The 13270-nt window shown below is 41.9% G+C and overlaps 1 protein-coding gene across 2 annotated transcripts in view; it reads right to left on the bottom strand.

Annotated features, from left to right (window-relative positions):
* The window catches only part of PSMD1 (proteasome 26S subunit, non-ATPase 1), a 79797-nt gene that overhangs the window by 20732 nt on the left and 45795 nt on the right, over positions 1-13270 (bottom strand). For both annotated transcript variants that reach the window (XM_058665099.1, XM_058665100.1), the window contains exon 17: positions 2015-2129. In XM_058665099.1, coding sequence (XP_058521082.1) covers positions 2015-2129 — 115 coding nt within the window. The remainder of the gene's footprint in view (positions 1-2014; positions 2130-13270) is intronic.

Below are 13270 nucleotides of genomic sequence, written 5' to 3'. Positions count from 1 at the left end.
ACAACATTTCAGAACTGAGTCTGCTCTACTTAAGCTACAATCTAGTTGATGTAAAGTGAGAAAGTTTAGAATTCGAGCACTCTTCTGAGATAAAAGATGTTATAAGGTACATCTACTCCATGGAATACTACTCAGCTATTAAAAAAAACAAAATGCAGTTCTTTGTGGCCAAATGGGCCAAACTGGAAACCATAATGCTAAGGGAAATGAGCCAATCCCAAAAGGTTAAATACCACATGTTTGCCTTAATTTAAGATGATATGATGTTATGTATAACATGTTATGTTTTGAATGTTATATGTTGTGTATAAACTAAATTGAAGTATAGGTGAGGTGGTCACAGAAGGTGGCTGGGAACTCGCATTTACTTTTAACATATTGGTTACTCATCACTGTCAATTAATTCCATAATGATGCAAATTTTTGCTGATGGTATGTTGGAGCTTTCAATTGACTGGGATGATACTCTGCTGGCTCTGTCTTCAGACCAGAGAGGGTATACCTAAGAAGCCGTTGAACTTGACTGGACAATAAGATGCTGGACTCTATGTTTGGTATACGCTTGCAATGGGGGAATCTCAACTGAACTTGAGCTGTGGTTATGCAACAAGGTGGAGGAATCCACCATGGTGGGAGGGTTTGGGGAGGGGTGGGAGAACCCAAGTATCTATGTAACTGTGTCACATAATACAATGTAATTAATGAAGTTAAATAATAAATAATTTAAAAAAAAAAGAAAGGTAAGGGGAGGTAAGGGGATTATAGGGGAGGAATCCAGGGAGTGAGGGAAGTGTGGTTGTTTCCTTGGAATTGGATGGAATAATTGAAATCTGTTCTCTGTGTATTAATAAAATTTTTAAAGAAAAAAAAAAAAGATGTTATAAGCAAATTATCAGAGAAAATATGATGAATAGAAATAAAAAGAATCAAAGCATAAATCTCAGATCACACAAATTTTCTAGAAACTAAGCAGACTCTTTTTTAATAAGAATAATAAGAATTTTTAAGTTAACTTCTCAGGTACTGTATTTCAAAGAACATTTGCTCCTAGACTTCATAGTATGTTCAGAATATTCTAGATATATAAAAAAAAGGTAATTTATGTGCAACTTATAAGGCTGGACATCAACTTAAGCAATGAGGGGGAAAATATTTAATAATACAGCCAACTACATTTTTCTTTGTTTACAGAACAAGTGCGTCCTAGAAGAAAAATAAAGGTCAATTTCTATAATTTACATCTTTCACATATAATAAAGAAATTTTCATGTAAGAAATTCTACAATGATGATAAAGTGATTAATTTCTCTATAAAAACATAAGCAATATTCTTTGCATGCACGTTTGTGCATTCTGTTCAAGGAAAGGTCAACCTGTGGCGAGCAGCCACGGTGTGTGTGCACACTGTGACAGAGTGTGACGACCACGTCACAGCCGTGAATCCAGAAAACCTGGGATGGAAGCGACAGTGTGCTTCACAGTGAATCTCAAGATAAATTATCTTTCCAAATCACCTTGCCTAACCCAGCTCTTCATTTTGTAATGTTTGAGGACTGAACATAACCAGGATAACTGTGAGATTACAGATGAGAAAACGGGAGAACAGCAGATGATTTGCTTAAAGCAGAAACATTTCAAGTTGGAGTAGTTGCCAGTGGCTTGAGGTGACAGCTTTGATTTCTCTAATACTAATTATACAAACTGCACATGTAGAACGACCAGAGCAAGCCTTTCAAACAGAAGTCATTCCCTTCTTCCCCACCAAGCACTCAATGATTCAATTAGAAACCCAGGAGCAGAGCTTAGTGACATCACAGCTACCCATGTCACGGACGCCTTGTTCAGCTCTGGCCCATCCAGCACTGGAAAGCAGCGAGCCCCTGGAAGCTGTGAGGCAAGCTCAGCCGTACAGATCCCATTATTCTTGCACTTTTACAGCGCTTACATAAACTTTCCTGTGAGGGAAAACAGTCTGGCGCCAGGAAAGAAGCAAGCCTGCTGGCGTGGGCTTTACCTTGTTTCCTGTGCCCGCACAGCAGATCCCCAAGGCCAGGGCGGCTCCATAGCGCACATGAGGGTTGTAACTCTCTGACAACAAAGACACAACACTCGGGCACTGCTCTGGGGTCCTGAGAAGAAACAGAGAGAATCAAGACAGGGTTAATGGTAACATCTTTTAAATCAAGATGTAAGAATTTTACTCAACTTGTCATTCTAGTAAAATTATGGGAAGCAAGAGATTAACAAATAAATTGCAGAACTAAAAATTTCCCACAGAATTTAAGTCCTGACAAGAGAAACGCATCTTCAACATTCAGGGTAAATGAAAGAAGAGTACTGTCCCAGCGACCCCAAGCCAGTGTGCTGACCATGGCGTTTCCCCAGGGCCTCCTCCAGCACAGAGGGGGAGGCAGTCATGCTGGGGGAGCACACAGTATGTAACCATGGCATTCCCTAGGACCTCCTCCAGCACAGAGGAGAGGGAGGCAGTCAGGCTGGGGGAGCACTCCGCTCGACATCCATTTTACCACTTCCTGCTCATTGCAATTTATTCAGAAAACAAAGATCATTTATAGAGACTGATGGACGGTCCAAGCTGCATAAAATATTTAAGGGCCCAGTGTTACTCTGCTTGACTATTAAACCAGTAAACTTCATAATCAAGATATAGTATACTACAAAAAAAGAAGATATAGTATACTTTCATAAACATTCATATAAACTTCAATAAGATACATTTTTTTAAAAAGACTATCTTGTGAATGAAAGTTGTTATTATCGCAAACCAGTTCAAGTTTACACTTCTAAGCCAGAACTGTCCTCCAGTCTCAAATTCTAACAGCAAATTCAAATTTCAAATGTGAAGCAGACAAATATATGAAGCTTTTCTCTATTAAAATTAAACTTTTATAAATTATTAGCACAACGACAACACCAGGTACTACAGCTAATGTTCTTATTACTTGGTAAGGGATAGAGGAGTCAAACTAACTTTAGAAATCTAGTAAAGCATTTTCTACTTCACTAAGTCTCGTAGGTGAAGTATCCAGGACTACTTAACATACTTGTGACTATTATTTCATAATGCTAACTGAATGTCTTTTAATCTTATTCAAAAGCACTTAAGTTTGGAGATCAAGGACCACACACAAGGAATGCTTCAGAAGTGAGCTCAGTTCTGGGACTTAAAGGATGCCCACGACTCATAGCAGGGCAGTTTGCTGTTTTGTTTGGTAAAGGGTTCCAAGACTTTGGGCCATTCTCCATGGCTTCCCCAGGCCACAAGTAGAAAGCAATTGGGAAGTGGAGTAGCTGGGACATGAACCAATGCCCATGTAGGATCCTGGCACATGCAAGGCGAGGATTTAACCTGTTGAGCTATTGCGCCGAGCCCAGGACAGAGTTTTGTGCAAAGGAATGAACCCTGGCATACAGCAGCAAACTTGTGGAAAAGCTGGTAGAGGAATAATGAGACAATCCTGGCACATCTGCTCATTTTCCAGTAATGTCGTTCACCCTTCTTTCCCATCTTCTCTTTGCCAAACTAAGCTTCCAGTCTAGTCAGTGTGCTAATTACCTTTCCCCTGTTCCTTCCTACTTCCTGCCTTTGATGATAGGATAATTTTTGCTTAGTCTTATTCCTAAGTCTAGAACATTCAAATCCCATCCATTCAAGAACCTGATTCAAATGATGCAGAGGTGTGCTTAACTTGTCTATTTATCTTGTCAGGTTAGTTGTTTTTTTTTTTTTAATTAATTTCCTTCTTAATACTGTTTATACAGCTGAGAGGGACACACATTCATGTGGGCCTCTAATTAGAGTGTGGAGGGTCAGGAATGGAGGAAGGTGGGTGGGACAAATGTCTCAGTTTTTTTTATTTCCTCTGTGACTGCAGAGCGGGGAAAGGGGAGGTGGCAACTCCCCATGCTGCCAAACCACAGGGATGTCAAACCCAAGGACGGTGGATGGTCATTCAATGTGGCCTTAGAGGCCCTGATAAGGGAAAGATTGTTCTGAGGATGTGACCCACGTGGTCTTGAAGAGGCTTAGTCCTGATACATGCAATCCAAGGTTGGACCACACATCTGCTATTTTCCCTGTGGTCAGGCTTTGAGTCCAGTGTAATTGGGGAGTTCCTCAAGAAATCTTGCCTGGGGTGATCTCAGACATGACTCTTGTATGTGTCAGCTGGTGCAGTCAGGTTTCGTCCATCACCTGCACCAGCTAACGCACATACTGGTGCATGCAGCTGCCTGGTCAGTTCGGTTTAACCCCCTTTCTCACACCAAGCAAAAGGTGCTATTGCCCAGCTGAGTCAGCCCACCACAGACCCAAGCCCAACACAAACTGTCGTGTGCTGTAGGCTAGTGGGGGTGACCTCAATAGCCCCCACCAGGCCTGCTCCCAGCCTAAATCCCATCTGGCTCTTGGACTTGTGCATATCCACGGGTGCTGCACCCTATTACAGCCCAACCCACCAGCATGCCAACTGATGCTGCTGTCTTACCTAGCCTGGCCCACATCAGCCTTGGTTCTAGTGATCACCAGTGGGAGCAGCAACTTAGCAAGGAGTGCCCACAGCTCGCCTGCCAGGCATGCAACCATAGATCTTGCATCTGCCAGCAGGTACTGTGGCCTAGCCTAGGAGGCCCGCACCCATTCTGGCTCTCCCACGTTAGTGCGTGTGGCAACCTAGCCCAGTCTGACCCTGCCCCAGGCTCAGCTCTCATTTCACCAATGGCCCAGCAGGGGTGTCCCGGAGGTTCTCCTACTAGGCTGGCTTCCAGTCTTGGGTCTTGTGTGTGACAGCAGGTTCTGTGGCCCAGACCGGCCCACTCCCAATCCCACCACTCATGTGAACTAGGAGGTGTTGCAGTACAGCCTGGTCTGACCAGTAACCCATCCTGCTCCCACTTGTGCCAGTGTGTGCTGTAGACTGACCCTTCCTGTCTTGCCCCCAGACCTGGCCCACACATATTAGGCTAGTTGTTCCGATGACCACTGAGGCCATTTGGGGACAGAATCCACAAAAGGAAGATCTCTCTCTCCATCTCTTCCCTGTTCTGTGTTAGACACTGAAACGTTGTGAGAGATATCAACTCAAAAGCATAAGAAAACAATGTCAGCTCCTCAGTCCAATCACAGTTTCAACCTCTGACATATTTTTCAGAAAAACAAGTGTTACGATAAGCAATGACAAATAGTTCAGTAAATTAGCTTAGACATTAAATCTCTCTGAGAGCACAGTAAGGCCGTCATATTCCCCTATGTTTACTTCAGTGTTTCAGCAGACACCTCTAAAAGGACAGAGGAATCCTAAGCAATGGCTGGAATGCAAACATTCACTGAAACCCAAGCTTAACGTGTATTAATCTTTATACACACATTGACACGACACATGTATATATAAAGATTATGGAAACAGTTAATAAATGAATGATAAAAATTATATCACCTTTTTTTTACATGTGATGAATTAATGACTCAGCACGATTGATGATGATTGCTCCTCCCAAGAGGAAGAGTGAAACCTCATGTGTACTCCTAGCTCTACTCATCCAAACACACAGGAACAACACAACCTGGACCTGAATGTGATCAACCTGTAGATCCAACTGTCAGCTTACAGAAAGTGCAGTGGAGCAAACAGCACGCTGAACTATATGCAAAGAACACAATTATAAGATCACAGTATGGGAGATAAAACAGGAGTTACAGCCCGGTCTCCTCAGCAAATGAACTGCAAGGTGGAAAAAAGGAAGAAAAATGACACAGAAACTACAGATTTTTAAAAAATCTGTAAATCTTCAACAGCAGCTTGTTAATTTTGCTCCCATTATTTTAAATAATCCTGTCATTCGCTAAATGTTTACTCTTCTAGAGAAACACTGGCCTCTTAGATAACACCACAAAATAATTCCTCTAGTATCTTTTAATACCTTTGGATCAGCATTTACAATAAAACATTCGAATGATTAATCCTTGATTAATAAGAAAAGCTCACCTTCTAAGTTAATTTCCATGAACACATTTAGAAAAATAAATGTCTAGAAATGGTCAAGCCACTGGAAAACTAGTGCCACTACCGATGAAGAGAAAGGAGACCAGTATCTGGGAAATGATTTTATAAGCACAATTTTTTTTATGACTTGCCTTTCTTGCATTCACGTTGTTATGCTGAATGTAAAAGTACATTTACTCGGGCCCAGTGGCGTGGCCTAGCGGCTAAAGTCCTCGCCTTGAACGCGCCGGGATCCCATATGGGTGCCGGTTCTAATCCCGGCAGCTCCACTTCCCATCCAGCTCCCTGCTTGTGGCCTGGGAAAGCAGTTGAGGACGGCCCAATGCATTGGGAAACTGCACCCGCGTGGGAGACCTGGAAGAGGTTCCTGGTTCCCGGCTTCGGATCGGCGCGCACTGGCCCGTTGCGGCTCACTTGGGGAGTGAATCATCGGACGGAGGATCTTCCTCTCTGTCTCTCCTCCTCTCTGTATATCTGACTTTGTAATAAAAATAAATCTTTAAAAAAAAAAAAGTACATTTACTCATAATTATAAATATACCAGCTACATGTTTTTAATAATGGAACCACATGTTAAGAGAACTTCAGTAATTTTTCTTATTTTCTGGCTGGTATATAAAGTTTAGAAAAGGAAAAAGAAAAAAAATCGTTACAGGTAAGGAAAGGAGGGGCAGATACTTGTTTTGTTAATTCACTAACGAATTTTTGAGAAAATAATTTCCCATCCCAGATACACTTCTTTCCCACACAGCTCCAGATTCTAAATTATTGCTATTGATAGTTTTTTACTTTATTAGCATTTACTGAATATTCACCACAAATAAAGGACCACTCTATAGGCAAAAAATATAAAAATGAAAACCATGTAGATCATGCCATAAACAAATCCACAAGTTTAGCACTACCTTACCAGTTTGTCAGACTTTAGAAAACTAAAAATTAGCATAATTTGAGCAAGTTGTTAATATATTTGCAAGAAGATTAAGTTCTTTTCAGTGTTGCTGAAATGAAGGGGGAGATCTACAGGAGGTCAGAAAGAGCAGATTTGTAGATTTATATGAAAAGTTGCTGGGCTGGGCGCCAGGCACAGTGTGTGGGAGGCCTGTACCCCGGGTCAGAGTGCCTGGTTCAATCCTGGCTCCCCAGCTTTCTGGTAATGTGCATCCGGGGAGGAAGCAGAGGACAGGTTAAGTACTTTGGGTCTCTGCCACCTGTCGGGAGACTGAATGCAGTTCTGGGCTACCAGTTTCCACCTGACCCGGACCTGGCTGTTATAGGCAGCTGGGGAATATATCAAGGAATGGAAAATATTTCTCTTTCAAATAAAAGGAAATTAGATTAATTAAGTTTTTAGCTGTCAGCTCACCATAATAAAAAACACAGTTCTTTCAAGACACAGATTATATTCCTGGGCTCGGAGAAATCTGTACTGCCAGCAAGTTAGGAACAGGCATTCACCCAGCAGTCGAGACGTGCTGCGAATGCCCACATTCCATACTGGAGTGTCTGGGATGACACCCAGCTGCATTTTTGCCTCCTGCTGCCTGCTAACATAGAAACCGGGAGAGGGGCGGGATGGTGATGGTTTAGCTGTGTTCCTGCTGTCCACATGGAGAACTGGACTGAGTTTCCAGTTCTCAGCTGCGGTTGCAGTCTAAGTGGGCTGTCACAATCTTATTGAAGTTTATGAAGGCCGGACTGCAACACCCATTGGTTCCAGTAGAAGTCGGGGCTGAAAGCAGAACCAACCCAGCAATTGCAACCACCAGCTGATCGGGGCGATGGACTGTGGCAGGTCCTGTACTTGCTAGTACATACAAGAATCTGGTCTGGAAACACCTCAAAGTTTCTTTGGGGATCTCCCCAATCGAAATGGTGGACTCAGAATCCTAACCAAGAAAAGACAGAAGACAGAACAGGTCAATCAACCACCTTAGCTATATGTTGGCAGCGAAATACTGGGCAAATGGAGATTCTATGATGGACTATGTCAATCAGTGGATTCGGGCCCGGCAGTGTGGCCTAGTGGCTCAAGTCCTCGCCCTGAACGCGCCGGGATCCCATATGGGTGCCGGTTCTAATCCCGGCAGCTCCACTTCCCATCCAGCTCCCTGCTTGTGGCCTGGGAAAGCAGTTGAGGACGGCCCAATGCATTGGGACTCTGCACCCACATGAGAGACCCGGAAGAGGTTCCTGGTTCCCGGCTTCGGATCGGCGCGCATCGGCCCATTGCGGCTCACTTGGGGAGTGAATCATCGGACGGAGGATCTTCCTCTCTGTCTCTCCTCCTCTCTGTATATCTGACTTTGTAATAAAGTGAATAAATCTTTAAAAAAAAAAAATCAGTGGATTCTTCAACGACCTCATCGTGCTTGGAGTGGCGAGATTGGCAGCGATTCATAACTGGTGAACTATCAAAACCACTTGAGCAAGTATCTCAGAGCATGCCCCACATCCGGGACCTGGGGTGGATGGGAGACTGGGTGGGGCTTCTCCTTCAATATCCCCCTTTATCCCAGATACATGAAGGAAACAATCTGGAAATAATAGTCTTATCCACTTTCCTATAGCCCTTGTACCTTTTTACCCTAATTAACTATGTAAGGATTGTCAAAAATATAATTTAAGAAAAAGAAATATTTCATTTTCATTAATTTCATAAGAATGAGCAAATACACTTTAATTTTCATAAAGTCTAATCATTTCTGATATTTCAATAAGTGATCTGGTGATAAAACTCCACTTATTCTTTTATAAATTATTCTTGCTTAATATATACATATATTTAAAAATTTATTTTAAAGTCAGAATTACAAAGAAGTACAAAATTCCATCTGCTTGTTCACTCCCTGGCTGGGTCAGAAAAGGACAGCTGAGACTCATCAAAGCCCGTATGAGACACCACCAGCATCCCAGTGACTTCACCCATTATGACCCCAGCCCATACATGTTTTTCACTTTTATACAATTATATTCACTTTATTTAAAAGAGAGAGAGGAAAAAACTAATTTGGTTCACTTTCCAAATGCCTCAAACAGCCAGTGTTGGGCCGGGTCAAAGGTGGAGCTGTGAAATCAATTTTGGCCTTCCACGTGATTGGTAGAGAGCCAAATCAGAAGTGGAATAGTCAGGACTTAAACTGGTATTCTGAAATGAGGTGCCAGGATCACAGGCAGAGGTTTAATCCACTGCACCACCACGGCCCTGTACAGTTGGGCTCTTTATTGTCATAAAATACAATTTCAAATGTAAGAATTCTTTTTATTAAGGGCCAGTATTGTGGCACCCCCAGTTAAGCCACTGCTTCCCACATAGGTACCAGCAGTTTGAGTCTTGTCTGTCCTCACTAACATATCTAGGGAAGGAAGCAGATGATGGCCCCTAAATAAACTGAGAAGGCCACTGGGAGGAAAATCCTTACCCTAGAACAAATTCACCAATTAGTTTTTTTTGATTATGGTCAGATTAGAAGTTGGGGCTGGCACTGCAGTATAGTGGGTAAAGCCATCACCTGCAATGTTAGCATATGGGTGACCATTTGAATCTCGGCTACTCCACTTCTAATCCAGCTTCCTGTTAATGGCCTGAGAAAAAGCACCAAAAGATGGCCACCCACATGGAAGATAGGATAACACTCTTGGCTCCTGACCTGTGGCCATTTGGGGAATGAATCAGCAGAAAGAAGGTCTCTGTCTCGTCCTCTCTCTCTGTCAAGTGAATAAACAAATCTTCCCCTGCCCCCTCCTAAAGATTATTTAAGATAGAGTTAGGGACAGAGAAAGATCTTCTATATACTAGTTCACTCCCCAGATGGCCACAATGGTTAGAGTTAGGCTGATTCAAAGTCAGGAGCCCGGAGCTTCTTCCGTGTCTCCCACATGGATGCAGGGGCTGTGCAGTTGACTCATTTTCCTCTGATTTTCTAGGCCGTAAGAAGCGAGCTGGATCAGAAGTACTACAGCCAGGAACTGAACCCCTGGCCATGGGGGATGCCATTACTGCAGGTGGGCTTTACCTGCTAATCCTGACAGCCATGAATAAACCACTGCCACAAAGAAAACCAGATTGAGTTTGGTTGCTAACTAAGAATAAAATTATTTTTTAAAGAAAGATTTACTTATTTTTATTGGAAAGGCAGATCAGATTTACAGAGAGGAGAGACATTATCCTCCGCAGCAGCTAGAGCTGAGTTGATCTGAAGCCAGGAGCCAAAAGCGTCTTCCAAGTCACCCCATGCAGGTGCAGGGTCCCAAAGTTTTGGGCCCTTCTCTACTGCTACCCCAGGCCATAAGCAGGGAGCTGGATGGGAAGCAGAGCAGCTGGGACACGAACCAGTGCCCATATGGGAACCTGGTTCCTGTAAGGTGAGGATTTACCCATTGGGCTATTGTATTGGGCCCAGAATTAAATGATCTTAATTTTTGGGGAAATGAGGAATTTTACATAAGTTAAATTTCCAGGCATCTAAAATCTGATTCTACAGTAAGAATGACATTTGTGGGACTGGCGCAGTAGCCTAGTGGCTCAAGTCCTCACCTTGCATACGCCAGGATCCCATATAGGTGCTGGTTCTAATCCCGGCAGCCCCACTTCCCATCCAGCTCCCTGGTTGTGGCCTGGGAAAGCAGTCGAGGACAGCTCAAAGCCTTGGGACCCTGCACATGTGCGGAAGACCCAGAAGAGGTTCCTGGCTCCTGCCTTCAGATCAGCTCAGCTCCAGCCATTTCAGCTACTTGGGAAATGAATCAAAAGATGGAAGATCTTTCTATATCTCCTTCTCTCTGTATATCTGACTTTCCAACTAAAAAAAAAATTGATATGATGCTTCCTGGCACCTGAAACACAGTTGAAAGAATATAATTCAACCTTTTAAAAAGAATGTGTGGAAGTCGTCATTATGCTACCAATGATGACACCATTTAACACTGTGGAGGACTGAATCGGGAAGCTACAAACCTCCACTCGGGTAGACCACCCGGGTCATCCTCTGCGCTCCTTGGCCCCGCCTTGCAATGGACCCCGTTTGCCACGGTTACAGTGCTTGCCCATTTTTCAGTTTGTTACTCTGGAGAAGGCAGGGTACAGGAGTTATTTCACACAAGTCTTCTCATTGTATATATACTACATAGAATTCTGCTTTCCATTGAACATTGTTTTGTAGATCTGATCTATATAACCACGGGTGCCAAACTATGACTCAGAACAAAGTATAAATATTACTAAATATATTTTACAGATAAGATAAATAATTTGTGATCTAGAATACTTAGCAAGCACTTATTCTAAAATGCTGGATTTTAATTTTAAGAAGTAGCAAAATACTAAAATCTGAAGTGCTCAGAACTGAAATATTGTCCAATAATATTCAACACAAGCTAAGGAATATAAATTTGAAACAAAAAAAGGGCATGACTTGGAAGCAATTAAAATTTTAAAAATTAAAGGTTTAATTCTTTTTAAAAACAAATCTTTAGACTGCTGATGTTCCAATACTAAACTGGATTTACACTTTTAAGAAAAGTTGTGTTACTGTTAAGATCTATGCCCCAAGATTCTGAAAGAAGGCAGAAATATAACATCACTGCATACCGTATGCTTTTCCCAATGTAAAAATGCATGCAAAAAAGCTGCCAACACATCCACGCCACCCCAATAGGCCATCTGTTAAAAACGGACAGGGCAGCGCTTTCTGCCGAGACCTGTGTGTGCACGCAGAATTCAGATCTCTCTGTGTCTTCTATATAAGGCTGCACCCAGACTAAATTAATTGTATTCCACAGTAAAGGCATAAACCTGGGTATCAAGCTACATTAGAACTGTGGAAACCACTGTAAAGCTAACAGGGCAGAATTTTCACAAAATGAAAGCTTTACAATTTCTATATTGTATTTACTTTTTTCTCAGATGGGAAAATAACAGCCTAAGCTTAATCCCAGATAAGACTATCCTAAGCTAAAAAGAATTTATTACAGTTCCCCTAAGTTATCAAAGCATGCTCTTAAGGCTAACTTGAATAAAGGTCATGAACTGGCCACAACACACTTCATTAGTGGTTTTATGAATCACAATGAATGCTGCTACTCTAAAACTGAACGTATCAACGAGGAAATAACTTGTTTGGCATGCGTACAACCATACAACACATCTATTTCACTGCTTGCAAGCGTCACTGTTGGAGACGGAGAATATTGAGAAGGGATTCAGTTCCAGCAGCAAGCCGGTCTACTGAACAGATAGGACAACATGCTGGGAAAAGTCACAAGGAGATGAGGCAGGTAAGTAACAGATCATCTTCAGCTAATCTAGAGGTTATGCTAATCTTCAACAACTCCGCTACCACAATTTATTTTTATTCAGTGGCTTAAAAGCCAAAATGAAAAATTTGCTAGTCATAAAAGGGGATATGATAAATATGAGATTTGTAAATTTTAGGAACAAACAGCCTAATCTTCCTCCTCATTCCCCCTCTTTGTTGGGGAAACTAGTAAGGATAAAGAAAAAAAAAATTATGAAACAAACAAAAAGAACTGGCAGAAATCTGATACGTTTTTTAACTTTTTAAGAAGTGATTAGATAATGTTCTCTGAAGAAACATGCTACAAAAAATTAATTACTAAAGACAATTATTTATAACCTAGTAATTTTTTCCCATTTCTCAAACTACAGGAATTTCCAGATGCATTATGGCATTTATATCAGTTCTAAGGTAAACCTGATCAGATAAAGCCATTAATATGTAAGGTTTCCTAGCTGGCAAGTCATTTCTTTAGACATTAGTTGGGCTTGGAGGCTTCCTAAATGGGAGGCCAATGTGTCCTGACAGTTACAACTACTTAGTGCCCTGCTTGGGCATGTTTTCCACAATACAAGCAAAAAGGGGTGAAAAAACCAAACCAAACAAAAAAACCCACAAAACATCAGCTTTGTACAAAGTACTGAAATATCAGGAATCCTGCATTTTTGTGGGAAGTGGGTGAATGGCTACAAATGCACTAAAGACTTCTTGAGAAAAGGCTGCTAGGGTTAACAGTTTTTACTGCAGTTTGGAAATAAATAGCACAATACAATCTATGCATTTTCTAGAGGGAACTTCGGCATAGTTTCAAATCCAAAATAACTGCAATTATGGCAATCAAGGAGGAAAGTCATAAATAGCCTCTATTTTTCACGGCTACTGGTTTCTTTCACGGAGTCTTCCAAACCTAAGCCTTCAGAAAATACTAAACATTTGGAGGTCACCTACAAA

The sequence above is a fragment of the Ochotona princeps genome, chromosome 5 (genome assembly GCF_030435755.1).
Source record: "Ochotona princeps isolate mOchPri1 chromosome 5, mOchPri1.hap1, whole genome shotgun sequence".
Lineage (NCBI taxonomy): Eukaryota > Metazoa > Chordata > Mammalia > Lagomorpha > Ochotonidae > Ochotona > Ochotona princeps.
Note: the sequence above shows the minus strand (reverse complement) of the source record. Positions and strands in the feature narration are given on the sequence as shown.